The sequence below is a fragment of the Bos indicus x Bos taurus genome, chromosome 10 (genome assembly GCF_003369695.1).
Source record: "Bos indicus x Bos taurus breed Angus x Brahman F1 hybrid chromosome 10, Bos_hybrid_MaternalHap_v2.0, whole genome shotgun sequence".
Taxonomy (NCBI): domain Eukaryota; kingdom Metazoa; phylum Chordata; class Mammalia; order Artiodactyla; family Bovidae; genus Bos; species Bos indicus x Bos taurus.
Window position 1 is genome coordinate 5,392,068 of NC_040085.1, and position 27,756 is coordinate 5,419,823.

Below are 27,756 nucleotides of genomic sequence, written 5' to 3' on the forward strand. Positions count from 1 at the left end.
GTCTAGCTTAACAAAAATACACATACAGACAGAGATATGCATGTAGAGATTAAGTGGAATTTGTTGTTAGTTACAGAGAATTTATATAGAAGTAGAAGTTTTTAAAAGGAGATTCTTTTCAATGAACTAATGTGATCAGTTATTCTGATCTATACATTAAATGTGCCAGGTTCTATTCTAAGTTATCATGGAAATACTGACAAAATAGACAAAGTCCTCGCCTCAAGAAGGTAACAGTTTAATGAGAGAGGCAGGGATAAACAAGTAAAAAAATATATATGAATAATTATAAATTGTGATAAGAACTACAAAGGAGCAAATATTATGAAATTGAAGAGGAAAATGATGCAGACCTACTTATACAAGAGAGGCTTCTCTAAGTCAATGATTTTTAAGCTGAGGCGGTATATATGAGAAGGAGCAGAGGGAATAGCTTTCTGCAAAGAGAATGGTGTGTGCAAAGACCCTGAGGTGTTGCCTAAAGTAGGGTAGACATGAGGAATGGTAGAACAAAATGATGTTGGAGAAGTAGGCAAGATGTAGGCCATGCAGGGCCTTATAGGCAATGGAAAGAAGGCTTTAGTTTAGACGTGTGAAGAGCTCAAACGTGTCTATGGCTGAGAGGTTTGTAAGGGATTATTTGGCCAGAAGAGAATGTTAGTAAGTATAGTTTATATTGAGGTAGTTGTGATAGAGGATAAGCAGTTATTTCTCATAACTGTCCCTGGTTGATGTTCTCAGTGACAGAATAATGATTTCGAGAGTGATTTTAATTCAGTATTGAAATTCTTAAGTTCTTACTACTGAGAGTTTGTTCAGAAGATTAAATTTCTTTTTTGATTAGGTTCTTTAACTTACTCAAAATATGTATTAAATAACTAAGTGCCTATCAGATTTTTCTACCAGTTATATATGTTTGTTTCAGTGCTCTTCTTCTTTTTTTTTTTTTTAGTGCTCTTCTTTTTAATGAAGTAAAATATATTACCACCCTGGGAGACCTTCAGAACATAGAAAATGCTCTAAAAGGGAAAAGAAACATTGCATTCTCATATGTCAGAGCCATTGGAACACCAGGTATTCATCGACTTTTGCTTTAATCTTTGCTGTGCATCTATGTTGAAGGACTTAACACAATGTATTTTAACTACCATCTTAATGTTTTAAAATAAATTTAAAGGATCTTTTACCATTACATTTTCTTTCTTCAAGTATGCAGCATAGTATAGTGATTGAATAAGAACTCTGGAGCCAGACACCTAGGTTAGACTCCCTGTTCCACCACCTACTTACAGTATGACCTTGGCATGCTCAGTTGCTTCAGTCATGTCCAGCTCTTTGTGACCCCATGGACTGTAGGCCGCCAGGCTTCTCTGTCCATGGAATTCTCCAGGCAAGAATACTGGAGTGGGTTGCCATTCTCTCCTTCAGGGAATCTTCCCAACCCAGGGATCGAACCCATGTCTTCCATGTCTCTTGCATTGGCAGGCGGGTTCCTTACCATTAGCGCCACCTGGGAAGCCCAAAAAATACAGAATGCTTCACACATTTGTGTGTCATCCTTGTGCAGGGACCATGTTAATCTTCTCTGTATCATTCTAATTTTAGTGTCTGAGCTGCCAAAGCAAGCACATGACCTTGGACAACTGATTTATTTAACCTGTTTCTTGGTCACTAAGATGGTGAAAATAATTGTGCCGACTTCTTAGTGTTATTGTGAGAACCAAGTGAATTTGAAAAAATAAAAAGGTTGCTGTCATATAGTAGGTGCTCTGTGTCTGCTATTACTGTTTTTATTTCCTAACAGTCCTCATGGTACCTGATTTAGTATTCAGTAGTTTATAGTATTTGGTAAATGTTGTTGACTGACTTGGCTTCCATTTTTATTTTGGTGTTTGCTGTTTATGACATATTTTTCTTGACTTTTAAAAAGTTTTGACATCACCTTAGCCTTAATAGGTAATTTTGTCATAAAGAAATTTATAAATGTTTTATAAACAAATAGTAATTATGCTTTCATGATTTTTATGTTAATGGTTATAACTTGGACATGTTAGTATAAAATGTTGTTAAAAACATTTAAAATTGTATATGCTCTATGAAATAAAATCATTTATTGGAAAATTCTGTTTTTACAGACATAAAGCTTGATGGCTACATAGTTTAAACTTAATGTACATGTAAAATAATACCCCACAATCAGCCTATTAATTGTTTCCTTTTCAGGGCCCCTCAGGTTATTGTATTTTGTCCACAGTCTGTAATTAAAGTCAGTAAGAGGAATGAACTATACAGGGACTTACACTGCCATAGTGGAGCCAGAAATCCATGATTTATATTTTAACAGGATCAGTCTGACTTCTGGGTTTGGAATAGAGTAGAAGGAGCAATAGTAGAATAAGGGAGAAAATCAGGAAGTTATCACAATAATGCAGGCAGGAGATGGTGGTGGGTGGTTTGGACCAGGGTATCAGCAGCAGTGGCAGTGGAAATACATTCGAATTTTAGCAGTAGTTTGCTAAAATTGTAAGAGGTACTGAATTTTCTGACATATTGGATATAGATTGAGAGAGATAGCAGAGACAAGGCTCTAGGATTTTGGCCCGAGTTCCCTCCCTGAATGGTGAAATTGCTAATAACTAAGGTGGGGCATACTGGAAATAGTTTGGAGAAGAAAGCTCTGCAATCAACTTTCGGACACCATACTTGTGAAATACCTGTTAGACAGGCAAGTAGAGATATCAACAAGGTAGTTGTAGTTGGATATTACTAGTCTGCATTTGATGGTGGAATACAGACTAGGGATATACATTTATGACATAAAGTTGTGAGACCAGAGGAGACCATGAAGGGAGTGAGGCTAGATGGAAAAGAGACTGAACTCATTAGATACTTCATCATTCACAGGTCAGTGGAGGAGGTGGAAGGAATGACCTGTGTGTAATGAAGTGAAGATAGAGTTTTAGTGAAGAGATAGTAGCAATTGTATCAAAGGATGCTGAAAGATTAATTAGGATAAGAACTACCAGTTGGCCATTATGCTTAGCAATATGAAGTTACCCATGCCCTTGATATACATGATTTTTGTAGAGTGGTAGGGATAAATGCCTGACTAGGGTATAAGAGAATAGGCAGAGAGCAACTGGAGACTGTGACTATGGAGTCTCATACAAGATTTTGCTATTAAGGGAAGGAGGATACGAGGCAGTGGCTGGAGCAGTATGTGGGGTTGAGTGATGAATTTTTTAGGAAGCGTATTTGTATGTTGACACGAAAGATCTTGTGGAAAAAGGAAAATACATTATGGAGAAAAAGGAAGGAAAAATTATTGGAACAACATCTTTGAGTAGACTAGGGTAGATGAAATCTAGTGAATGGGGGAAGGGGTGGCTCTTTGCTGGGAGAGTGGAAAATTCACCTATGGTATTAGGAGAGAAGACAGAATATTGGCTTCAATTTAGTTAAGGGGGCAGATACATACGATGCTGGGAACTTTTGGTTTTACTTAATTGATTCATTTTCTTAATGAAATAGAAATAAAGTGATCAGATAGTGTGAGGAAAGAAGAGATGAACCAGTTGTTTTAGAAGGCCTGAAAACAAAGAATGGCTGTTATGCAGCAGTGGTAGTTGATGTCAGTAATCTGAAGTGAGACCATGGGCGTGGTTATGCTGGCAGGTTCTTGTTTTCTTCCCCCAGTCATATTCATTTTTATGGGTGTAAGTGCAGAATGGGCAAATTGTTTGATTTAACTTGGACTGTGTTTTGGCTAGACAGGCGGGTGAGTGATTATAAAGACTGACCATGGAATTTAAGCTGGACTAGGAGGGATGAGAGGACCTGAGGTGGGTGAAGGACAGTGAAAATGGTAAGACTGTAAATTCAGGAAGGTTAAGGTTATGTACTAGATGAGTGACCCAGAGATGGAAGGGTGTGTGTGTGTGTGTGTGTTTATTTTTGGGGGGATGTGCTAGACATTGAAAATTTGGAGGATTTGCAGATTGATGATTACAAGCCTGAAGTGGGACAGTGGCTCTGAGTGGTTAAGGCAGGGCTGAAGAGAAATCACTGGAGTTTCCAGATAAGACCAAGGACTGAAAGGCTAGGATTTTTCAAGGAGAGCCTGACAGTGTGACAGAAGCTAAATTTTTCATGAGATGAGGGGATTAACCCTGGGTGGGGTAGTAGATGACTCCAACAAGGCAGAGTGGTGAGTGGAATAATCTGATGAAATGTGATTCCAGTGATAGAAGATTCGGTCAGGGAGGGGAAGATAACTACCTGGAAATGGCAGTGAGAAAAAAAAGGAAAATAAGATATGGAAATGAAGAAGTTGTCAAAGGAATGCTTTAAGAAAATTTCCCCGAACTGAGGGATTTGAGCCTCCAAATTACAAGGGTTCACTGAATCCCAGCAGATGACACCATCCTTATGGCAGAAGCAAGGAAGAACTAAAGGGCCTCATGATGAAAGTGAAAGAGGAGAGAACATTTGAAAAATGAAGATCATGGCATCTGGTCCCACCACTTCATTGCAAATAGATGGGGAAACAGTGGAAACAGTGAGAGACTTTATTTTTGGGGGCTCCAAAATCACTGCAGATGGTGACTGCAGCCATGAAATTCAAAGACGCTTGCTCCTTGGAAGAAAAACTATGACCAACCTAGATAGCATATTAGAAAGCGTTACTTTGCTGACAAAGGTCCATCTAGTCAAAGCTATAGTTTTTTCCAGTAGTCATGTATGGATGTGAGTTGGACTATAAAGAAAGCTGAGTGCCAAAGAATTGATATTTTTGAACTGTGGTGTTGGAGAAGACTCTTGCAAGTCTCTTGGTCTGCAAGGAAATCCAACCAGTCAATCCTAAAGGAAATCAGTCCTGAATATTCATTGGAAGGACCGATGCTGAAGCTGAAACTCCAATACTTTGGCCACTTGATGTGAAGAACTAACTCATTGGAAAAGACCTTGCTGCTGGGAAAGATTGAAGGCAGGAGGAGAAGGGGACGACAGAGGATGAGATGGTTGGATGGCATCACCGACTCGAGGGACATGATTTTGAGCAAGCTCCAGGAGTTGGTGATGGACAGGGAAGCCTGGTGTGCTGCAATCCATGGAGTCACAAAGAGTCAGACACGACTGAGCGACTGAACTGAACTGAACAATATGAAAACTGACTATTGATCTAATAAAAACTAGAACTATATTGGGCAAATTGAGGGGATAGAATTGTGTACATTTGTGGAATGAGGTTTCAGAAAAGAGAGCTATTTATCATCTTTCATAGTGGGAAGTCAGTAGACAATACTAACACACACAAATAAACAGGAAATAAGAGTGTAAGAGTGTCATTTAGGGATTTGGAGGTAAATACCTAAAGAAAGAGTGAGAAAGTTGGAAGTAGTTGTCCCTTGGAAATTGGAAATGGGGTCAAGGGTAGAGGAACTGTTAATTTTAAAAATATACCTTATAGAATTGTCTCTTTTTAGATAAGAATAAGTTTGATTAAAAAATAAGCCATAAATAGCATACAGACATATTCATATATAAAATATAACATATAAAAGTTGTGTGGTGAATTCATACTCTCTGCCCTACTACTGGGAAAAAAATATCACATATTTGTTGTATATCTTCAAGTATAACTCATTTTTAACTCCCTCTTAGTTCTGCTCTTACCTTGATTTGACTAGAACAGACTTTTTATAACTTCTTTAACTGCCTGCATTTTCCCAACTGGGATCCCTACAAAAGATTTTTCTTTAAACATAGTAGAGCATAAAAGGGTGTAGGAAAGTATTCAAATAGAATCACACAAACTAACCTCTCCTCCCTCTCACCTCCCCTCTCTTTTTTAGAGCACAGAGCTGTCATGGAAGCTGCTTTTGTATATGGGACCACATACCAATTTGTCTTAACCACGGAAATTGCCGTTTTGGAAAGTATTGGGTATGTATAAGACACATAAGTAAACTATTTTAAGTTTCACCTATTTCACATTACGTTTTCAGCATTTCTGTCGTACTTTTACAGCGTGGACTAATCTGACAGGAATCGTAAGCAGATGTGAATATATAAATGAAACCTGAAATCTTCTTCATTACTATCATGTGAAAGTGAAAGTTTCTCAGTTGTGTCCGACACTTTGCGACCCCATCGACTATACAGTCCATGGACTTCTCCAGGCCAGAATACTGAAGTGGGTAGCCTTTCCCTTCTCCAGGGGATCTTCCCAACCCAGGGATTGAACCCAGGTCTCCTGCATTGCAGGCAGTTTCTTTACCAGCTGACCCACAAGGGCTGTACTAAAATGAGCTTGAAGATACAGAAGTGATGTTAAACTAAGGTGAACCAAGACAATATGGATAAGCCACAGATGTGATCCCTTGAGTGGTCATGTGTTTAGAAATATATCTACCCCCCAGTAATCAGCTAGGGGATCAAATAACAGCTTTTATGACTAAGCTCTAGAGATTCTTTGAGAGTTCCATCAGTTACTATACCAGAAAAATCTTAAATATATTTGAGTACAATTTTGAACAGGTGTTTTCTAAATGTTTAATTTTCTTGTCTAGTTTCTAGCTTATAGTTGTAGGTAGAGACCTTCTTTGGACTCTTTTTGGCTGGGCAACCTAGGGGTAAAGTTTTTCTTCCATTTAGTATATAGGAACACCAGTGCATTTGAATGACTTTTAAGTTTGGCTTCAAGATATTATTCAAGAAAATTAATCCAAAGCAAGGCAAAAGGGTGATTGTGTGACCCTTTTAAAACCATGCAAGAGTTTTTAATGAGTCCTCTTGCTCACCGCTCAGAAAATAGTGACTATTTGTTAAACTATACACAATTAAATCCCAGATATTTTACAGTTTGGTAAATTTGGATGTTAGTGCATAGAAAACTGATAAAGTGAAATGATTTTTTTCGGGGGGGGGGTTGTTGGGAGTGCATAGGCAAAGAATGAAGTACTTGTAAAGAAAATTTATTGCTCTGTACAGTATCAACCAACATTCCTTTTCCCCTCTTCTTCGTATTCAACTGCCATTCTGCTAGTTCCCTCATTGAGTTAAAGAAAACTTCGATGCATGTTTACTATTTGTATAAGAATTAATATTCTTAACAATTTGAGAAACATGCTGGCAGTATAAAGCTCTATGATATTTAGTCACTGCATCTCAAGATACAATGAGCAGTAGTTTAGACAGCCTCTTTGCTACTGCCAGAGTAGACTGCCAGATTTCCATCTTGGGATGGGGGAACCTGGCTGTTCTCAGTCCCATGGTGATTCTGGGGTAGCCCCACAGTTTCTCTGAGGATTGTTTGTACTTTCTCTTCTGTTATCATCTTCTTTATTTTTCTGCTAATGAATAATTGCTAATAACAGTGACATGCTTCAAATATAGAGGGTTGGATATTTACCGGCAAGGTATGGGTCCTCTCATTTGTCTTACAAATCTGTTCAGCAAGACCAGACTATATGATGATCAATGACTAAACATGGTAGTCTTCTGGAAAGATTTTTGCTTGTCTCCATTTTTAAAATGAGAATTAAAAACACAGTTATTCTGTTTTTCATAAATTTGTTAGTATATGACACATTGGAGAGGTTTATTCATGGCTAACAAAGTGGTGAGGAGTCATACTTGGCCCCGATGTGGTAAGGAAGGACTGTGGATTCAGAATATGTAGTCAGTGGCTCAGATGGTAAAGAATTTGCCTGCAACGCGGGAGACCTTGGTTCAATTCCTGGGTTGGGAAGATCCTCTGGAGGAGAGCATGGCAACCCACTCCAGTATTCTTGCCTGAAGAATCCTCATGAACAGAGGAGCTTGGTGGGCTACAGTCCATGGGTTCACAAAGACTCGGACACAGCTGAGCAACTAAGCATATGACATCACTTCTAGATGAAGTAGTTAACTGACTTTGAGTTGTCACCTAATGGAGGAGAAGTGTTAGTCACTAAGTCATTTCCAAATCTTTGTGGACCCATGGACTGTAGCCTGCTGGCTCCTCTGCCCATGGGTTTTCCCAGACAAGAATACTGGAATAGGTTACCATTCCTTTCTCCAGGAATCTTCCCAACCCAGTGATCGAACCTAGGTCTCCTGCATTGCAGGCGGATTCTTTACCATCTGAGCCACCAGGGAAGCCCCACCACTTAATGGAGGAGAGATGAATGTATGTTTTCTTCCATCTGTTTTTTTTATTTCTTCTTTGCTTTGTTCATTCTCTCATTCAACAATTATCTGTTGAATGCTGTCTATGTTCTAGGTACTGTTCTTCTTGCAGGGTGATAACTTTGGATAATCTTGTATATTAATAGTTATGTTGGACCTGAGTATGTTTGAAATGGTTAAGAAGGGTATGTGTGCTCTGGAATGACCTATGTGAGAAAAGAAGAGGATGTATGTTTATGTATAACTGATACACTTTGCTGTACACCTGAAACTAACACAACATTGTAAGTCAACAAAACTCCAGTAACAATTTTTTTTTAATGGTAAGAAAAGAAAAGGGTATATATGATGGGTAGTAAAAGAGGTAGCATTCTGTAGAGACACATGTACTTTCTGCTACCTCCCCATATTCCCTTCTTAAAGTATCTGTGTATAGGCCAAGAAGGGTGTTACCCCTACTTCATACTTATCACAGTCTGTTAAGTTAGAGGTGGCCACCTGACCTAGAGTCAACCAATCCATGGGCTTACCTGAGCAAAAGAGATGTCTTCTTCTAGGAACTTGGAATTGAACATGGGAGAAACTGGATTATAAAGCACTTTGTCTTGCTTGCTTGCCGGGGACCAGCCCCGGCTGATCCAGGGAATTCGAAGCGGGGACGGCGTTGGCGAGGATCAGGAAACAACTGCTTAATTAAACGTTTATTAAGGATATAAAGAGTGGTGAAATAAGGATAGCTCAGCGAAGAAATTCAGTGAAGAAAAGAGGCTGAAATAAGGATAGCTCAGTAGGAAAATTCAGTGAAGAGAAGAGGCTGAATAATTCAGCCAGAAGGTAAGAGAAAGAACGACATGGGGAGACCAAGTTTCAGTGAACAAGGCCCGCACTTTATTTTCCAAAGTAGTTTTTATACCTTAAGTTATGCATAGAGGATAATGGGGGAAGGGGTAGAGTCCTGCAGCAAGCCAGGCTTTCTTCCGGCAAACTTATCATATGCAAAAGCTTAGGTGATTTGCATCATCTTCTGGCCCAGAGGCCTGTTAACATTTTAAGAAACTTATTTTTCTCTAAAGGTGATTATTCTAAAGTCAGGCGCCAGCCTCCAAAAAGCATTAGATAAAGTTGCATTCCTACAGAGCAAAGGTGTGGTGGGCTATAACAAGAAAAAGAATTAACTCAAGGGTCCCAGGTTACAAACATTAAAGCTACTACTTACACCAATTATATTAATCAATACACTGCCAGGGACACAGCAGGTAAGGGATATGGAAACTTAGCAGCAAACATTGGCCCAACAAGTGAAAATCCCTTCACCAATACAATTTCTAATCAATCTTTTAACTACTCAAAAGAATCTGTGTTTAGACAGTTTAGAACATCTCCTGCCTCTCACAGTTGGGAGGCTCTGAACAATCACATGTGGCTAGAAAAACCTATTCAGGCAGGCTAGAGGATTTCCAAAGGAGTTTGTAGGTTGAAACACTGTCACACCCAGGAATTATTAACTGGAGCTGTAAGCTAACTCTTTTTTCAGAGAGGTAGTGGGGGACAGCCCCCCGTAAAGTCAGAGGTGTAGGTGAAAGCACAAAGCAGAAAGTAGGCAGACTCTGGTTTTGGGGGTAGATGGAGGACTCCTGAGGCTCGATCCCGCCTTTGCATATGCCGAGCCTCCTTCCTCATGACCTTTGTCATGGGCGGAGTTCCTCACGCTGGCTCCCGGCAGTGATAGAATTCCAGTTGAGCTATTCCAGATCCTGAAAGATGATGCTGTGGAAAGTGCTGCACTCAATATGCAATATGCACTCAATATGCAATATGCCGGCTCCCGGCACTTACTGAATGTTTTGCCCATGTAGAAGTAAAGCAGAAAGAGTGGGGAGCTAAAAAGTGTTAATGCAAAATGAAGGACCCTGAACTCTTGCTGTTCAGATCTGTGCATTTGTTCTCTGATCTAATTACTTGAATTTTCCTTGTATTCTGTGAGATACCCTTCTAAACTAGTAAGTTCCCCCTACCCCCACTTTTTTGGTTTCTGTTACCTACAACCAGATGATCTCTGATTAGATAACTTTCTAACATAATTTTATTATTTCATAAATTATGGTATGTAGTCCAGCCTAGCTGGGTCATCTTGCTCTCAACACTTCCCATTCAGTAATATGTGACTGTTTATGGTTTCCCTCCAAAAAGTTATGTACTTTGGGGCCTTGGCTATATTGTTCCTGTTGTCTGAAATACTCCTTAGTCTTATCTTCTTGGAGAAGTCATTCTCTTACTGTTTTTAATCTCTATGATGATCTTCCTTTCCCTTTGCTTCCTTCTCTTCCCTGGCTTGAGCAGAATGAAATGTTTCTTTGTTTCTCATAGCACCCTGTATATTATAGTACTTATGAACCACGTTTTTGTTTTCTTTTTTTAACTAAATATATGTCCTTTAGCCCTTGCCCCTCAAGGATTTGAAATATCTTATTCATCTTAGTCTTTTATATTTAGCACAGGGCCTAACATAGTAGGCATTAAGTAATCTTTGAGTGATCATTTCTTTATTCATTGAATCTATTAGATATTGCTTTGTAATGAAATTTAAAGTCAGTGAATCTTGGCGCTCAGTTGAAACATGTGTCAATAATTAAAATAACATTGTAGAAATAAAAATTTGCAGTATTTTGCCAGACTGTACTAATGCCATATGGAGATTTATAAAATGTTATTTTAATTTTGGCAAACCTTACTTACTGTAAGTTTATCTTTGAATTTTCATTTTGAAGGGTATGCCAAAACTCAAATTATAAGCCGCATTTGCTGGGTTTTCTAATATTTCAGACACAAACTCACTAACTCTCACAAAGTGTCACATGGTGTCTATCTTAAGGCATGTTTTGGCTGAAGTTTATTCAAAACAGATTTGGGTTTAAATTAAACCTAGAAGATTTGTGTTACAAAGCTTTATTTAGCATAGCTGTAGAAAAGAAACTATATTTTAAGGTAATCTCATTGTCCTCAAGGTGACAGTCTTTTATTTAAAAATAATTGTGTAGACCTGTCTCTAACCTAATTTAAAAGTTACCGTATGAAACAGTTCAGGAAAAAAAATTGTTTATACATCTCAAAAATTCCTTTTATTCTCTTTTTTTGCTTTGGTCCACTTAATTTTGTTATCCTGTTTTAGGCTTTTACCAAAACAGTAATCCAATAGCATGAGACTTAGGACAAAGAGATTTATTATGTCTTTCTGCATAGTAGAAGAGTCACACATTGAACTTCAAGTTGGTCTGTCCCTCATTTTTAATTTGCAGCCCTGAGGATATAGAATATCCACATCTCTACTTTTTTTACTGTAAACAAGTCTTGGACTTGACCCAGCCATGTAGGAGAATACTGATGAAACAGTCACTGACTACACTGAACATTCATCGATTTATTAAGACAATGGAAGCACCTCTGCTGGTATGTGTCTTATTTAAATATGTTAGATAATTCGTATGTAAAATTTATTGTTTTGATTCATAGATATGCATTTAACTTAAATGAGCTATATCTTTTCCCCTTGAACATATTTATTTCATGTAGGCAGATTTAGGAGTAGTACCTTATTACAGGTAGATTAGAGGATAAACTGTGTATTCATAAAATGGTATTTTAATGCCTTGAAGTGTTGTTGTTTTGAACAACCCAATATAGCATTGTGTAATTATAATGATAGTTATAATAAACTGTGGAATTATTCTGTGGTAGTTACAATGAACTGTGACCATTCTAAGATCACAAAGATTACATCATGGGCTAAGAAAAGACCTCTTTTGTGAATGTTTTGATTCCTGTTTTAAAAGTTTATAAATATTTGCATTATAGAATTTTTGGTGTCTCACTTTCCTTAGTGTCAGACTGAAAGACTCTTAGACTCAGTAGCTGATCAACTGACTTCTCTCTGGAAGTTCAAAGGGTTGTCCTGAGCATATGTAAAACCTTCAATAGGCCTTCTCACTCATCATATCCTTTTTACATAAAAGTTGTGCATATGTGCTATAAATAATTCAAACAGTGCAGCAAAGTATAAAAAATGAAAAATTTTAAAGCCACCAATTCCCATCATTCAGAAATGAACTGTTAGCTGCAACCAGTCATCTCTGCATCCACATAGATACACACAGATAGAGGGATGAATGGATTCATGGGCGCATATTGCATGAGCTGCTTTATAGTAAGAAGCATCAGATTTAACGTTATTTGAATTTACTAGAAGAAAAAGAAACTGATAAGAAACTAGAGGAATTATGGAACTTTTGAGAAATTGTTTCATCATTAGAAGGCTGTTTAGGAAATACTGTCTTAAATGTTGAAATGATTATGGAAAACACTGAGAAGTGAAAATTATTATTTTAAGAAAACTGCTTGTTTTCATTTTAGATAATATTGATTTACTCCTTGGTGTAAAAGATGAGAATATTAACTTCATATATTTATTTCCATCTCAGTTTCTCTGTACCCTCCAGATTTTTGTTTTGTGTTATTTTACATTGTAAAGGTTATAATATTTATATTGTGTTCTATAGCCCTGCTTTCATATTTAAATAGATTCAGAGCTCATCAGTCCCAGTTCTACTGGCTTCATTCCTGAGTTCTTTATTCTGGTCAGTTGTTATTTGGTTATATTTTGACTTCAAGCAACTAAGAAAAAACAAAACAGTATATAGGTCTTTTTCCTTTCTGTTCACATGGGAGAGGGAAATATTTATCTTAGGTCTTTTGGGAGAAGATCCTCTGATTTTGGTTTGATCTTCCACTTCCCCACAAAGCCCTCAAAAGTTCATTGTACAATTCATCATTTCTCTCCATCCTCATTTCCTTTTCTTCCAGTGTTGGGATATTAAGAATTCTCAGGATTTTGTCTACTCACCAGTCAACATTATCTATAAACATTAATAAAAATGGAAGCTGGGATTCAGAGTTTTTGATAAACTTCGGATGCATGATCATTGCAATTATATGCTTTGTTTCACTTCTAAACATATGAAAATAGATGCAGGTTGGAGAATCTGTGTGTTTGTGTGTTAAGCAGATAGGGTTCCTGGACATTTAACTGTTGTAGATACATAGCACAGCTGCATCTTATTATCATGACAGGCTCATTGTCGAAACCCAGCAACTTTGCTGTGACATTAAGCCTGAGGATAAATCATGTGAAAAGAAATTGAGGCCCCTAGCCCACAGCTCCGGAGAAGGCAATGGCACCCTACTCCAGTACTCTTGTCTGGAAAATCCCATGGACGGAGGAGCCTGGTGGGCTAGGTCCATGGGGTTGCTAAGAGTCAGACACGACTGAGCGACTTCACTTTCACTTTTCACTTTCATGCATTGGAGAAGGAAATGGCAACCCATTCCAGTGTTCTCGCCTGGAGAATCCCAGGGACGGGGGAGCCTGGTGGGCTGCTGTCTATGGGGTAGCACAGAGTCGGACACGACTGATGCGACTTAGCAGCAGCAGCAGCAGCAGCCCACAGCTCTGACTGAGCTCATACTAGTCAACAATAGCTTGCTAACTAGTAAATGAGCCATTTTTAAAGTGAAACCTTCACCCTCCAGTCAAAATGCCCCACAAATGCAACGTGGGCCAGAGATGAGTTTGTAGACATATGGACAACAGAAATGATTCTTTTATTTTAAGCCATTAAGTTTTGGGGTGCTTTGCTACATACACAATGATAGAGGCTCAGAACACACCCTCAATCTGTTTCTATGGCGTTAACTACTCTTAATTTTTAAATCTGAATTTTCAGGTCAGATTTTTCTTTGAAGTTCCTGTCCCTTATATTTAACTACTAATTAGATGTCTCTCTCCTAAGCTCTATGTGTCTGACATTAACGTGTTGTCTTTTACCATCTGTTCTTGCTCCATTATCTTGGTTAATTTACTGTCCAGTCACTCATGGCAGAAGCCTAGAAAATCATTCTCAATTCCTGCATCTCTCTGCATCTGATTTTAGATCTGAAATATCTTCTCGAATTCTTCATTCTAACAGCCAGTGCTTTAATCCAGGTTCAAACAATCCAGGTTTGAATGTTGAGTCTCTTGAACTAGTCCCTCAATTTTATTATCTTCCTCTCTCTTGTGTACTACTTTAGTAATAAGAATTGACCTGGTCTATATTCCTATATTTCCCTCTCTTTTAAGTTCATACTCCCTGTTGCTTGCATAGTAATATATTTTAAACACACATATATGATCTTGTTCTGGTAATTTTTGCAGTTCCTAAATGGCTTCAATTATTTACAGAATGAAGGCCTACTTTCTTAGGAGGATATACATGGTTTTTAATGATCTGGTCCTTTGCCAATTCTCCAGCCTTACTTGTCTGTTCCCGTTTTTACTTTTTAATATTGAATTGCTTATGGTTCTCCAAATACTCAAAGAAGAAACCAGGCTTTTCTGTTCCTTCAGGCTGTTATACCCATCCAGGTCTTGACAATTCAGTTCTGTGTGGTTGTGAGGCTGAGGTTTCTACCTTCTCACTAGCTTATGGCTGGTGTTGCTCTTAGCTCCTATGGTCTGTTCTCAGATTCTGACCACGTGGCCCTCTCAAAAAACATTGGAAGTTTCTCCTTCAAAGCCAGCAGACAATCTTGCTCCATTGTGCTGTGACAGTCTTACATGGTATAATCTAATCAAGGGAATGACTATACTGTGAGTACCACCCCCGCTCAAGGAATTAGGATTATACAAAATGTGTACACCAGGAATTTTGGGAGTCATTTTAGAATTATGTCTACCATAGCTAAATACAGATTTCTCTCTGGAAACTTTAAGGATTAGAAAAATGATTTTCTATTATTAGACAATTTGCAAGAAAGCATCTTTCTGCGTATCTGCTTTTATCCCCTATGCTGGTTTTACTCAGTGGGCTCTTTCAATCTGGCAGCTCGTGCTCCTTTAGTTGTGGGAAATTTCTGTGTTTATTTCAGTGATGTTTTATTCTCTTCTGTTTTCTCCCTTCTCTCTTTCTGGGACTCCTGTTTGAATGTTGAGTCTCTTGAACTAGTCCCTCAATTTTATTATCTTTTCTATTTTCCAGCTGTCTTTGCCATACTTTCTGGCAGATTTATTCAACTTTAGTTTTCATTTTTTGTGGATATAGTATCTTCTCATCTTTTTGAGCTTATCGGTGGTGGTTTTCTGAACCTTTCTTCTTCCTGAATAATCTGTTTCCTCCATGTTACTTGTTTTTCTGTTTGTTCTGGTCTTCCATGTTAGAGGCTTTCCTCAAATGCTTATTACTCCTTGTTCATGATTTAGAATATGAAACTAAAGAAGTTGGCTGGAAATTCTGAGACTATGGATCAGACTTGTTAACTTTGAGCTCAATAGGGTGGTTGGACCTGGGCAGCGTTTTGGTGAACCACAATGTCAGTAGCTTTAGGCTTTAACTTGTGGTTGTTCAAGATCCCCAGAGAAAGATCTTCCAGTTTTCTGCTGAAATACAGAAGTCTAGCTTCTAGCTACCAGAAACTGAGTGGGGAGGGGACAGAATGAGTCTCAGCATTTGGTTGCTCAGTCCCTCTGCTTTGAGCATGGTATTCACACTCAGCTGTTCCTTCAGTCCCCCCAGATTTCTTCTGGTGTGATGCAGGGGTAGTTGCCTAAGCTCATGGAGTGAGGGAAGAGGATCTAGAGATCTAACTGCTTCTCCAAAGGTTTTGTCTGTTCTTTCTTACTCTAGAGCCTTCTTGCCATCATTCCCCTTCTGCTCCTTCTTTCCCTGTTCCAGAGGCTCCAGGCACTGACAGTTCCTGAGCAGTTTTAGGATTCTGCAGTTAAAGTGAAATTGTTTCTTACCCTTTCCTCTCACAGCTTAGGATTTTGTTGTTCTCTAGCTTCTAAGACTTTGCTGCCTTTACTCTTTTCCCTTCTTCATGTGTGTATGTTCATCTGTTTTGAAAAATCCTACTGCTGAAGTTGTCCTGGGATTTCAGAAAGGAGTGAAGTTAGATGTGTGTTAAGCTGCTGTCAGCTCAGATGTTCCTCATTGTTCTGTAAGATGTCATTATATATGTTAAATTCTTATATGGAAGAATTTGTTATGTGTTTCGTTTTTGTTTCAAATCTCTTTCTCTTTATTCAGCAGCACCACAGTTTTATTTATTGCTTTTTTTTGGTTTCTCTATGATATCCTTATTCTTTTTGGTTGTAAATATCTGTATAACTACTTGTAGAATTTGTTAGTTTCATATGTTAGTTTAAATTATATAGGTTCATGGGAGCATGAAACTTAGAAAACCATGAGACCGTTTTTGTAAATTGTGGATTTATTTCACAGACTTGTTTTTTCACTTATTATTAGCAGGGTTTAAATCCAAATGTTGGAACATTATTATCACATAGTGAAGACGTTTTGTTCTTTTTCTAAATGAAGACTGAAGTTGCTGGAGATCCTACACAAGTTTCAACTGTTCATCTACAACTAGGATTACCACTGGTTTTTATTGTTGGTCAACAAGCTACTTATGAAGTTGATAGAACAACTGCAGAATGGGTTGCTTGGCGTCTTCTGGGAAAAGCTGGAGTTCTACTTTTGTTAAGGTATTTTAAACATGGAATAGTAACTGTTCTCTCTTTAGCAGGACACTAGTATTTTTCTTGGTAATGTGTTCACTGGTAAATAAATTCAAATCTCTAATAGATTCTAATATAGTTAGAGCCAGTTGCTGAGTTGAAGTCTTTAATTATCAGCTTGATTAATATTTAGACCTTTAAACTTTACTAAATGAAGTTGTAGATTAAGATAGAGTATAGAAAACCTGGTCTGTATTTACATGAAAAATTTCTCAGACTCACTAAATTGTAATCTTTTTTCATAAACATTTTTAGTATAAAATTTTCAGTTCAATTTTAGATTGACCTCCTGGATATTATTTCTGAGATTGGCAACATATAACATTTATTTCCATTTTGATAAAGGGACTCTTTGGAAGTGGACATTCCTCACGATACTAATGTTATCATCAGAAGAGCAGAAGAGGTTGGTCATTTTCTATATTGGTCGATAACGTGTGCTTATTTAAAAGAGGTTAATACACATGGTCCTAAAGTAACATATGCTTATTACAGGAAAATTCTATGAATTGGCACTATTCAGAGATAACTGTTGTTAACATTTTCAACTGTTGTGTTATTTTCATTTGTTAATCTCTTTTTCCGTGTGTGTTTGTATATTTATATAAATATATGTGTATCTGATGCTGCTGCTGCGCTAAGTCACTTCAGTCGTGTCTGACTCTGTTCGACTCCAGAGATGGCAGCCCACCAGGCTCCCCCGTCCCTGGGATTCTCCAGGCAAGACCACTGGAGTGGGTTGCCATTTCCTTGTCCAATGCATGAAAGTGAAAAGTGAAAGTGAAGTCGCTCAGTTGTGTCTGACTCTTAGCAACCCCATGGACTGCAGCCCACCAGTCTCCTCCGTCCATGGGATTTGCCAGGCAAGAGTACTGGCGTGGGGTGCCATTGCCTTCTCCAATATGTATATCTACATATGCATATTTTAAAAGAAATTTAGGTTCATGCTGTATTCATCCCACCTTTCACATACAGTTGTATTTCATTACTTGGTATTGTGCTGTGATGCCTGCATTTAAACACTGTTTTGGACATCACTGATTTATTTCCCTTTGCTAAATTTCTGGAAGTAAATTTTGTTAAATGAGATTTTTCTTTTTTCAGAGCTCGGGCCTTAACCACTTTAATTAATCTTTTTTGTGATTTAAAAATTTTATAGATTATATTTCATTTAAACTTATTATAAACTATTGGCTGTATTCCTTATGCTGTACAATATATCCTTGTGACTTATTTATTTTATTCATGATAGTTTTTACCTCTTAATCCCCTCCCCATTCCCTCTTTCTACTGGTAACCATTAGTTTGTACTCTATGTCTGTGAGTCTGTTTCTGTTTTGTTATATTCATTAATTTGTTTTATGTTTTAAATTCCAAATATAAGTGATAATGTACAGCATTTGTCTTTTTCTGCCTGACTTATTTCGTTGAGCATGATATCATCCAGGTCCATATGTTATTGGAAATGACAAAATTTCATTCGTTTTTTATGGCAGAGCGATATTTCATTGCATATGTATGCCACATCTTCTTTACCCACTTGTCTGTTCATAGGCACTTAGGTTGCTTCCATATCGGCTACTGTAAATAATGCTACTATGAAGCCTGGAGTGCATGTATCTTTTCAGATTAGGGTTTTTGTTTTCTTTGGATTCTACTGATTTACTTTTCATGTGTGAAGTTAATTGACTTTCATATTTTTTTTTCTGAATGTGATTTTTCTTTCTTTTCTCCCATGGAAAGACATTTTATTTTAAATATAGCAGTGTGTACATGTTATTGGGAATTTTAAAGACTTTTAAAATACACAGTCAAATTTCCTTCCAGAAATATTATTTTACCAGAAGGATTTAGAATTCCTTGTTCTTCATACATCTTTGCCGGTACTGAGTAGTAATCTTTAAAAAAAATTATTTCTATACACAAAAAAAGTTTCCATATTAATTTGCATGTCTTTGATAACTTTGACTAGTGAGATCACCTGTATTTCCTTTGTAAATTTCTTAAATTTTTGAATTTTTTAAATTCTTAAAAATTGCCCCAAATTTTTCTTAATTAAGAACTCTTTGGAATATCTTCTAAATATTTTAAACATATGCTAAAAAATTGTTGATATGTTTACAAATGGTCAGATAGTTTAAACTTAAATTCTCTTGCATAAGTCTATGGTATGACTACTGGATTCAGTTATCAAGATTGCTGGGAGAAATATCAATGACCTCAGATATGCAGATGACACCACCCTTATGGCAGAAAGTGAAGAGGAACTAAAAAAGAGCCTCATGATGAAGGTGAAAGAGGAGAGTGAAAAAGCTGGCTTAAAACTCAACATTCAAAAAACTAAGATCATGGCATCTGGTCCCATCACTCCATGGCAAATAGATGGGGAAACAATGGAAACAGCGAGAGACTTTATTTTGGGGGGGCTCCAAAATCACTGCAGATGCTGACTGCAGCCATGAAATAAAAAGACACTTGCTCCTTGGACGAAAAGTTATGACCAACCTAGATAGCATATTAGAATGCAGAGACATTACTTTGCTGACAAAGGTCCATCTAGTCAAAGCTATGGTTTTCCCAGTAGTCATGTATGGATGTGGAAGTTGGACTATAAAGAAAGCTGAGCGCCGAAGAATTGATGCTTTTGAACTGTGGTGTTGGAGAAGACTCTTGAGTCCCTTGGACTGCAGGGAGATCCAACCAGTCAATCCTAAAGGAAATCAGTCCTGAATATTCATTGGAAGGACTGATGCTGAGCTGAAACTCCAATATTTGGCCACCTGATGCAAAGAACTGACTCATTGCAAAAGACCCTGATGCTGGGAAAGATTGAAGGCAGGAGGAGAAGGGGACAACAGAGGATGAGATGGTTGGATGGCATCACCAACTCGATGGACATGAGTTTGAGTAAACTCTGGGAGTTGGTGATGGACAGGGAAGCCTGGCATGCTGCAGTCCATGCGGTTGCAAAGAGTCGGACACGACTGTACAACTGAACTGAAGTGACTGATGAATACTGAGTTAAAAAGTCAGAAGACTTGACTCCATTGCTGCTAGTTCTGGGCCCAGATAACTGAATTAACTTCTTCCAGCTCAGTTTTCTCATTTGTGAAATAGTTATAAAACCTCTCCTTCTAACTTATAAGAAATTTTATAAGACCAAATAGGAAAATACTTTGAGAACTGTAATATTGTTCAAATATGTGTATTGTGAGGTCATTATGCTTTGCTTTTAGACCAGGTAATGGAAAGAATACTTACTGAAACTTTTTTTTTTTTTTTTTTTTAACTATTAGATAAAGGATTCCAAAATAGGACATTACTTTGTTATTGGGAAAAGGGTTTTATAGAAGAATTAAAGTTCATGCTATTTTCCCAGTACATATGAAAGTTATGTTTATACTATACTGTAGTCTGTTAAGTGTGCAATAGCGTTATGTCTAGAAAAATCAATGTATGTAGCTTTAGTTAAAAAATAGTTACTGCTAAAAAATGCTAACCATCATCTGAGCCTCTAGTGAGTTGTAATCTTTTTGCTCATGGAAGGCCCTGCCTTGACGCTGATGGCTGCTGAGTGATCAAGGCAGTAGTTGCTGAAGGTTGGGGTAGCTGTGGCAATTTCTTAAAATAAGATAACAGTGAAGGTTGCCACATTGATTGACTCTTCCTTTCACAAATGATTTCTCTGTAGTATGCAATGCTACTAGGTAGAATTTTACCCACAGTAGAACTTCTTTCAAAATTGGAGTCAATCCCCTCAGACTCTGCTGCTGCTCCATCAACTAAGTTTTTGTAAGATTCTCAATCTTTTGTTCTCATATCAACGATCTTTAGAACTGCTTCACCAGAAGTAGATTCCATCTCCAGAAACCATTTTCTTTGCTCATCCATAAGAAACAACTCCTCATCCGTGCAAGTTTGATTGTGAGATTGCAGCAGGGATGATTACTGAAATAATCTAGTGGCCTAAAATTTCATGTTTTAAAAAAGTTTTGGTTGAGCCTTAGTGTAAGAAATTTTAATAGAATAATTTCAATGGAATATAATTTGGTATTCTTAAAATACCCGGAGCCAGGTATTATTTTTATGTTTATGGCTAAACAGTCAATTGAACTTTATAGTGGAATTATTTATTTATTTATTTTTATTAAATTACTTTTTCCCCCTTCTTTTTGGCCATGCCACACAACTTGTGAGATCTAAATTCCCCAACCAGGGATTGAACCCAGGCCAGGGCAGTGAAAGCCCCAATCCTAACTGCTAGGCCACCAGGGGCCTCTCTAGTGGACTTATTTTAGATTAAGTATTATTTTGAGTGGTGGTAGTGATTTGGTCACTAAGTCATGTAAAATATCAAAAGAATTTTGGTGCTATTTGCAATAAAATTGCATATATTTGTATCTTGTATTGAGGTAGGACTTACTGTTACATGTAAAATACTTCAGATTTCAGCAGAATGTAACTGTGACAAGAAGCAAATGAGACTTTCCAGTTCCATGTTTTGCCTTCTTTTCTAGTAGTATGCACTATCTTTCTGTAATGCTTAGATACTTTTAATATTTTGGAGTTAATTTCCCATTTTTATTTTTAAATATTAAAATTGAAATTCACAAGTTTAGTTTCATTTTAGTGTCAAACAAGTAAAATATATTAAAATGGTTCATTATATTCTAGTCATATCTTTTAAAATTAATGTATTTCTAGGACACGCAAGTGGAATTTTTGGCGTTAAGTCATATTGATTTAATAGTATTCCATCTGGAAAGTACCATGAACGTTGAGGAAATGGTCAAATATGAAGACATGGCAGAGCTAAACATAGGTAATGTGTTTTTTGATGCTCATGTTCCCCTCCCATTTCTGCCCAGCATCCTTAAGGTCAGTGAAATTTCAGTGAATTAACTTTCACATTCAAGAATATGCAGAGACCTGAAGAAATTTGGAATCACATTTTAGCAAGTTGATTAGGTGAAAAGATACAAGGATGCTCTATTTTGCTTAGTGTGATACCTTTCATTGTTATGTATCAGGCTTCTCTCTTTCCGCCTGTGCCTTTATCCTCCAGATCAGTTCCTTCAGTGCTACTGGTCTATTCCATGTTTAAAAAGGACCCAGGAGCCACAATATGATATTTATTTTTGTTATTCCTATTAGGGTATGAAATTCTGATGAATGTAGTTATATTTGTAGTTGTAAATGAATCCAGTTGTTAACAGTAAAAGGAGTAAACTTTGATAACTTTTATACTTATTTTTAACGTTATTTTTAATAACGTTAAAAATAATGATTGTTTTAACATTTAAACATTTAACATTTGTATTTTAACGTTAAATTAATTTTACCATAATGTCAAAATAATTTAAATTAATTTTAACAGAATTTTGCCAATTTTGTTTTTCTTTTTATTGTTCTATCACCTATGTTTTGAAGTATTCTATAGTTTTCAAGGCTATTTCCCACACATTATTTACTTTGATTGTTTTCCTCTGAGTTAGTTGAGGTCACCTTCATTGTAGATGAAAAATCTGTGTTTTGGCAGAGTTAAATGATCTGCACAAAGTCACAAATGGCATGTGGAGCATTCTGACTTGAAATTTCATTTGTGACCATTATCATTCCTGATACTTCTTTATAACATATCCTATTCTGAAATTGCTCATTTGCTTTTCTCCCTTCTGTACTGGTCTATTATAAACTTCTAAGGCAGGGATTATGTCTTGTGCATTTACTAAATGTATCCCGTTTAGTAAATTATTGAATTTTTATCATGAGTCCCGTTGAGTAAATACTTTTTATGTAGTCCTGTTGTTATGAGTCCCAGGAAGGAAGGAATTTGCATATTCTTTTCATGAGATCAGTTTATTATGATGATCAAAATCTGTATTATAAATTTAGTAAGGCCTCTGAGCTTTAACTGGTACATGACCAGCCTCATGGTTTGAGCACTGCTCTAGTTTTCTGGTATACAGAGCTTAGAACTGCTGATGATTTAAGCCGGAGTTCTTCTCCATAGCATCATCATTATACAGGCAGGTCTGTGTTCTGGTCTCTTGGTCCTTGCTTTGTTCCTATCATCATTCATATATTCAAACTTTCAAAGTTACAGGAACCATCCAGGTGTCAGTTTTAACAGGATTCCTGTCCTCAGCGGAAGTTGCCTTTTTCAAAATTTTGTTGCCATGTCTCGTTTTACTTAGTGACTCTGGCTTCAAGATAGCTTGCCCTCTGGTGCTGCCTTCTCGTTTTTTCTCTCTCCTGTCTTTGCTCCTCAGCCCAGTTCTTGTGTTTTGGGGGTGGGGGTGTTTGGTCTTAATTTCCTATGTTTGTAATCCATATTGACTTGTAATATAGTATGATGTTGTGCCCAAATACACAATTGCCCTCTTATTTTCATTCCTTCTCATTAATTAGGAAAAATAGATGAGGTTTGGAAAGACTTTGTTACCATGAAAAAGTGAAATATAAAGAAAAATGCTCTTCAGAGGAAATGAACACACAGTGAGTCAGAATTAAATGAACTGGGTTCTACAAAAAGAGTATGAAAAACACTTATGTGACTAAAAAGAATATATATACATGTTGATAAGTAGGTGAAATGTAGAGCTGAGGAGTGAATATATTTATAAACTTAAGTGGCTTATTAAGAGAATGGGAAAGCAGAAAGGTGTTAGAACAAGGTAAGAGAAGAAAGGATGGATTAGGAAATAAGAATGGACTGGCAGGAAAATGAAAATATGTGAATAATAAGAAAATACTGTAAATGAGAAAATTGGCCTTCATTAATTTTGACATTGAGGGCATAACTTTTAGTGTCATAGAATGTGATATTTTAAAGTATCTTAAAATTAATAGTGTAAGTCTTATGGTTCACAGGTTTGAATACTGAAATTCCTAGAGTTATGTAATTTACTAGAGTCACACAGCTAAAAATTGCTGATGTGATACTAAAATCTAGATATAGTCTTTTATGGTATTGGAAATCATATGGAAAATAATAATTTAGTTTTCTGAATGCATTGTCTTTCTCACTTCCTTTCTTTTTAATATGTTATTACAGAGAATTATAAATGTATCATAAAATAGGATAATAGAACAAACCTCCAGATAACCATTTCCTGGCCTCACTCAACTACCATCAGTCCGTGGCTAATCCTGTTACATTCGTAGCCCTTTACTTATTATTTTGCACCTAATTCCAAACATATAAATTCATCCATAAATATTTCTCTGTATTTCAGACATGTAAAGATTCTTTTAAAATTAACATAATGCTATTACTTCATCTACATGGTTAAGAATTGTTAATATCAGATGCTTAGTCGACATGCAGATTTCCAGTTTCATCATGCTTCTTCATGCCACTGTTGCTTTGTACATGCTGTTCGTTTTACTCATATGCCTCTACTGCCTCCTTAAGTTTCATTTTTCTTTTAATAATGTTCAGCTAGTGTCAACTTCTAGGAAGCTTTAATTGTCTCTAATCAAGTTGGATGTGCCTCCATTGTTACCATATGATCTGTACAAACTTCCAACAGGACATTTGTTAATTCAGAATATGTGTGTGTATGTGTGTTTACTACATATTTGAATGGATAGATGAATGAATGGGTGGGTGGGTCTGTCTGTCTTACTGAAGTTTTTTTTTAGATTTAATTGATATGTAACATTATATTAGTTTTAGTTGTATACCATAATGATTCAATATTTCTGTATATTGTGGTTAATGAAACGATTTTTACATATTCAGAATCTACCCATAACTTAATACACATAGAATAAAATAAAAATTTCTTGGTTTATATGACCTCTTATGGCTTTCCATGTGGTACTAGTGGTAAAGAACCTGCTTGCCAATGCAAGAGAAGGAGACATAAGAGATGCAGGTTCAATCCCAGATCCGGAAGATCCCCTGGAGGAGGAAATGGCAACCCACTCCTGTTTTCTTGCCTGGAGAGTCCCATAGACAGAGGAGCCTGGCAGGCTACATACATGCAGTCCATGGGGTCGCAAAGAATTGAACACAACTGAGTGACTGATCCACACATGATCTAGAAACCCTAGAGTTTTCTCACGTCATTCCTTCAGTCTATTTCGTTTTAGTCAAATGTGCCTTCCCTCAGTGCCTAGAGTATGCTGAGCTCTTTTATGTCTCCGAGTCTTTGCTATGTTGTTCTCTTTGTCTAAAACGTTCTTTTCTTGATTATCCGGTAGACTTTGGATTGCCCAATTTAAATCTCCCTGTTAAAATCTCTCAGTGTATCTTTTGCCTTTCTTCTTAAACTGATCATGTTTATAGTTACATATTTATTTAGTGATGAGTTTATCGACTGATTTTTCCATAGATAGAAACCGTGTGGTCAGGGACTACGTCTGCTTTGCTCACTGCTTTCCTTAGTGTCCATCCCAGTGCTTGCCGTGTAGTAGAAGCAAAAGAAATACTGTCAAACGTGTGTGGTAGGACTTTTTTAGGTTATAAATTAATATACTGATTAGAAACAAATGTTATTTGTTGACAAGTTTATTATTTTTATATTTATATTTATTATATTATTTCTTGACAAGTGTAAGTAATTCCTTTTGGAATTAACTAAAACTTGATCATTTCTAGCTCAGGAAGCATCTGAGAGTCATTTAAGATAGGAAGCCAGACAACTGGAAAGTTTTCTAAATATCATGCATTTAAAATATTAAGATAGTATGAATTCATGAGTTTCTATGAAGTGCCAAATTTTCATATGCTTGCCTGGGAGAAGAGCTTAAATATTTTAAATTGTACATTTATGTTTACATTAATTTCTCTTCAAACATTTCAGAAATTCAAGATGATGAAGTGGAAGAAACTGTTTACAGAGACAGAAAGAGACAGTTACCTTTGGAACTCACTCTGGAATTAACGGAAGAGACATTTCATGCGACAGTGACAGCTTCTGACAGCATAGTGCTTTTCTATGCTGGCTGTGAGTATTATGAACCTTTAGAGGTGACTGCTGTACTGCACATTAGGACATTTAAAGTAGGCAGATTTTACTTTTGCCTTCTGTTATTACACATTGTAAAATGACATAGCTTTCATATGTCCCACACTTTGAAACAATTTACTTCGAAGCTGTTTCTAGGGTTGTAAAACTGATTATATATAGTATAGTCTAAGTGGTAGTTGCTCAGTCATATCTGACTTTGCAATCCCATAGACTGTAGCCCGCCAGGCACTTCTGCCTGTGGGATTCTCCAGGCAAGAATACTGGAGTGGGTTGTCAATCCCTTCTCCAGGGGATCTGAGCCTCGTGCATTGCAGGCAGATTCTTTACCATGTGAGCCACCAGAGAAGCCCTGATTATATAGTTGATTATAAATTGAAGATTATGATTAAACTAGATGTTAAGCTTACTAATTTGGAAAATTGTTAATCAAGCTAATGATTTTAATAGATTAACAGTTATTGGAGGTTTATAGGCATTATATTGCTTTTATCTTCAAACAATAGCCATTCAACTATACTCCTTGCCATATGAATGTAGAAAATTAGTTGTATTTGGAACTATCTTGAATGTGTGGACAATACTGAGTGCTGCATATTAGAATATTTCTTAGTATAAAATAATTTTGAGATACCCCATTAATCTATATGTTTGTTATATATAAGTATGGATGCTTTAGAAATATGTATGTTGTAATATCTATTTATTTTTTTATTTTAATGTAGGGCAAGCAGTATCCATGGCATTTCTGCAGTCCTATATCGATGTGGCAATTAAACTGAAAGGTATTATTTTCCTGGTTCTGAGCTATAGCTATTTGTAAAATTTTGTCTCGCTAAAGGTGTAGAAAACCACATAAAATTTCAGATTATTATGTTTGTGTCTCCACAACAAACATAAGTTAATACTGAACATTAGACTATTCCACTTGAAACATGATTAAGTATTAAAACCATTTTATAGCAAAGAAAATTAAAAAGTGATAACTTCAGTATAAGTTAATACTCCACGGTTAATAAGTTAAGGAACCATGAGTTTCAAAACTGTTAGGAGCATTCCCTTTGATTGTCTTCATTAAACTGTCTTATAGCTTTATACTTAATCCAGTAAACTTTTTGGCTGAATTCAGTCATTCAGCAAACATTTATTGAGTGCCTACTATGTGCCAGTTACTGTTAAATATTATTAAACATATACTAAATATTATTAAATAAAAATTTGATAGATAAACCTATATCTCACAGTCTAATGAAGGCTCTAAGATCCCAGTGTTCTTGAAGCTATACAGTTAGCTTTTCATGGGTAGGGAATTTCTTAATAGCCAGAATCTTTTTATTTTAACTATTCTATGAAACCTGATTCAGTGGTAGACAAACAGTAATCCAAGCAATGAACTCAAAATGTCTATGCCACTGTCACAGCAAAGAAAAGGAGGAGTGGGGAGGCCTGTTAGTGTTAGTAAGAGAGAGAGAGTAATGGATTAGGTAAGTATAGTATTTTTTAATCATTCGAATAAGACAGTCCATATCATGCTTTGTATCTTTAATATGATTTCTTCTTACTCTGTTTTTCTTGTTAATAAAAGCTGTTATGGCTAAATGGGCTTTTTCTTGGCTACTCCAGAAATGCATCCACCATTTAGTTTTTTAGGACATTAGCTTATAGCCTCTTTTATTATTTAGTAAGTTCCTTATGGGAAGAAAGTATGCCTTATACTCAGTTCATTGGACTTGGTGCATTGTCTTACACTACAGAATATATTGTGTTTAATAATTGTTGAGTAAATAAATTAGCAAATATAGTAGAGTTTCATAAATTTTATTTTATTTTGTGGAAAAGGTGTACTGGTATACAACGTGTGTGTGTGTGTGTGTGTGTGTGTGTATGTATGTGTGTATGTATGTATATATATATGTGTGTGTATATATACATATATAGACATATATATATACATATATATATATATATATATATATGTATATGGGGCTTTTGTGAATT

At 36.4% G+C, this 27,756-nt stretch overlaps 1 protein-coding gene and 1 non-coding gene across 4 annotated transcripts in view; one reads left to right on the forward strand and one right to left on the reverse strand.

Moving 5' to 3' along the window:
• TXNDC16 (thioredoxin domain containing 16) overlaps positions 1 to 27,756 on the forward strand; it is a 92,983-nt gene that overhangs the window by 32,252 nt on the left and 32,975 nt on the right. For all 3 annotated transcript variants that reach the window (XM_027552974.1, XM_027552976.1, XM_027552975.1), the window contains exons 7-14: positions 953 to 1,074; positions 5,856 to 5,946; positions 11,469 to 11,619; positions 16,581 to 16,747; positions 17,126 to 17,186; positions 21,485 to 21,602; positions 25,594 to 25,737; positions 26,484 to 26,543. In XM_027552974.1, the coding sequence (XP_027408775.1) occupies positions 953 to 1,074; positions 5,856 to 5,946; positions 11,469 to 11,619; positions 16,581 to 16,747; positions 17,126 to 17,186; positions 21,485 to 21,602; positions 25,594 to 25,737; positions 26,484 to 26,543 (914 nt within the window). The remainder of the gene's footprint in view (positions 1 to 952; positions 1,075 to 5,855; positions 5,947 to 11,468; positions 11,620 to 16,580; positions 16,748 to 17,125; positions 17,187 to 21,484; positions 21,603 to 25,593; positions 25,738 to 26,483; positions 26,544 to 27,756) is intronic.
• On the reverse strand, positions 1,523 to 1,629 carry LOC113900583. Its single transcript, XR_003513213.1, has one exon. It is a non-coding gene; the product is annotated as a U6 spliceosomal RNA (small nuclear RNA).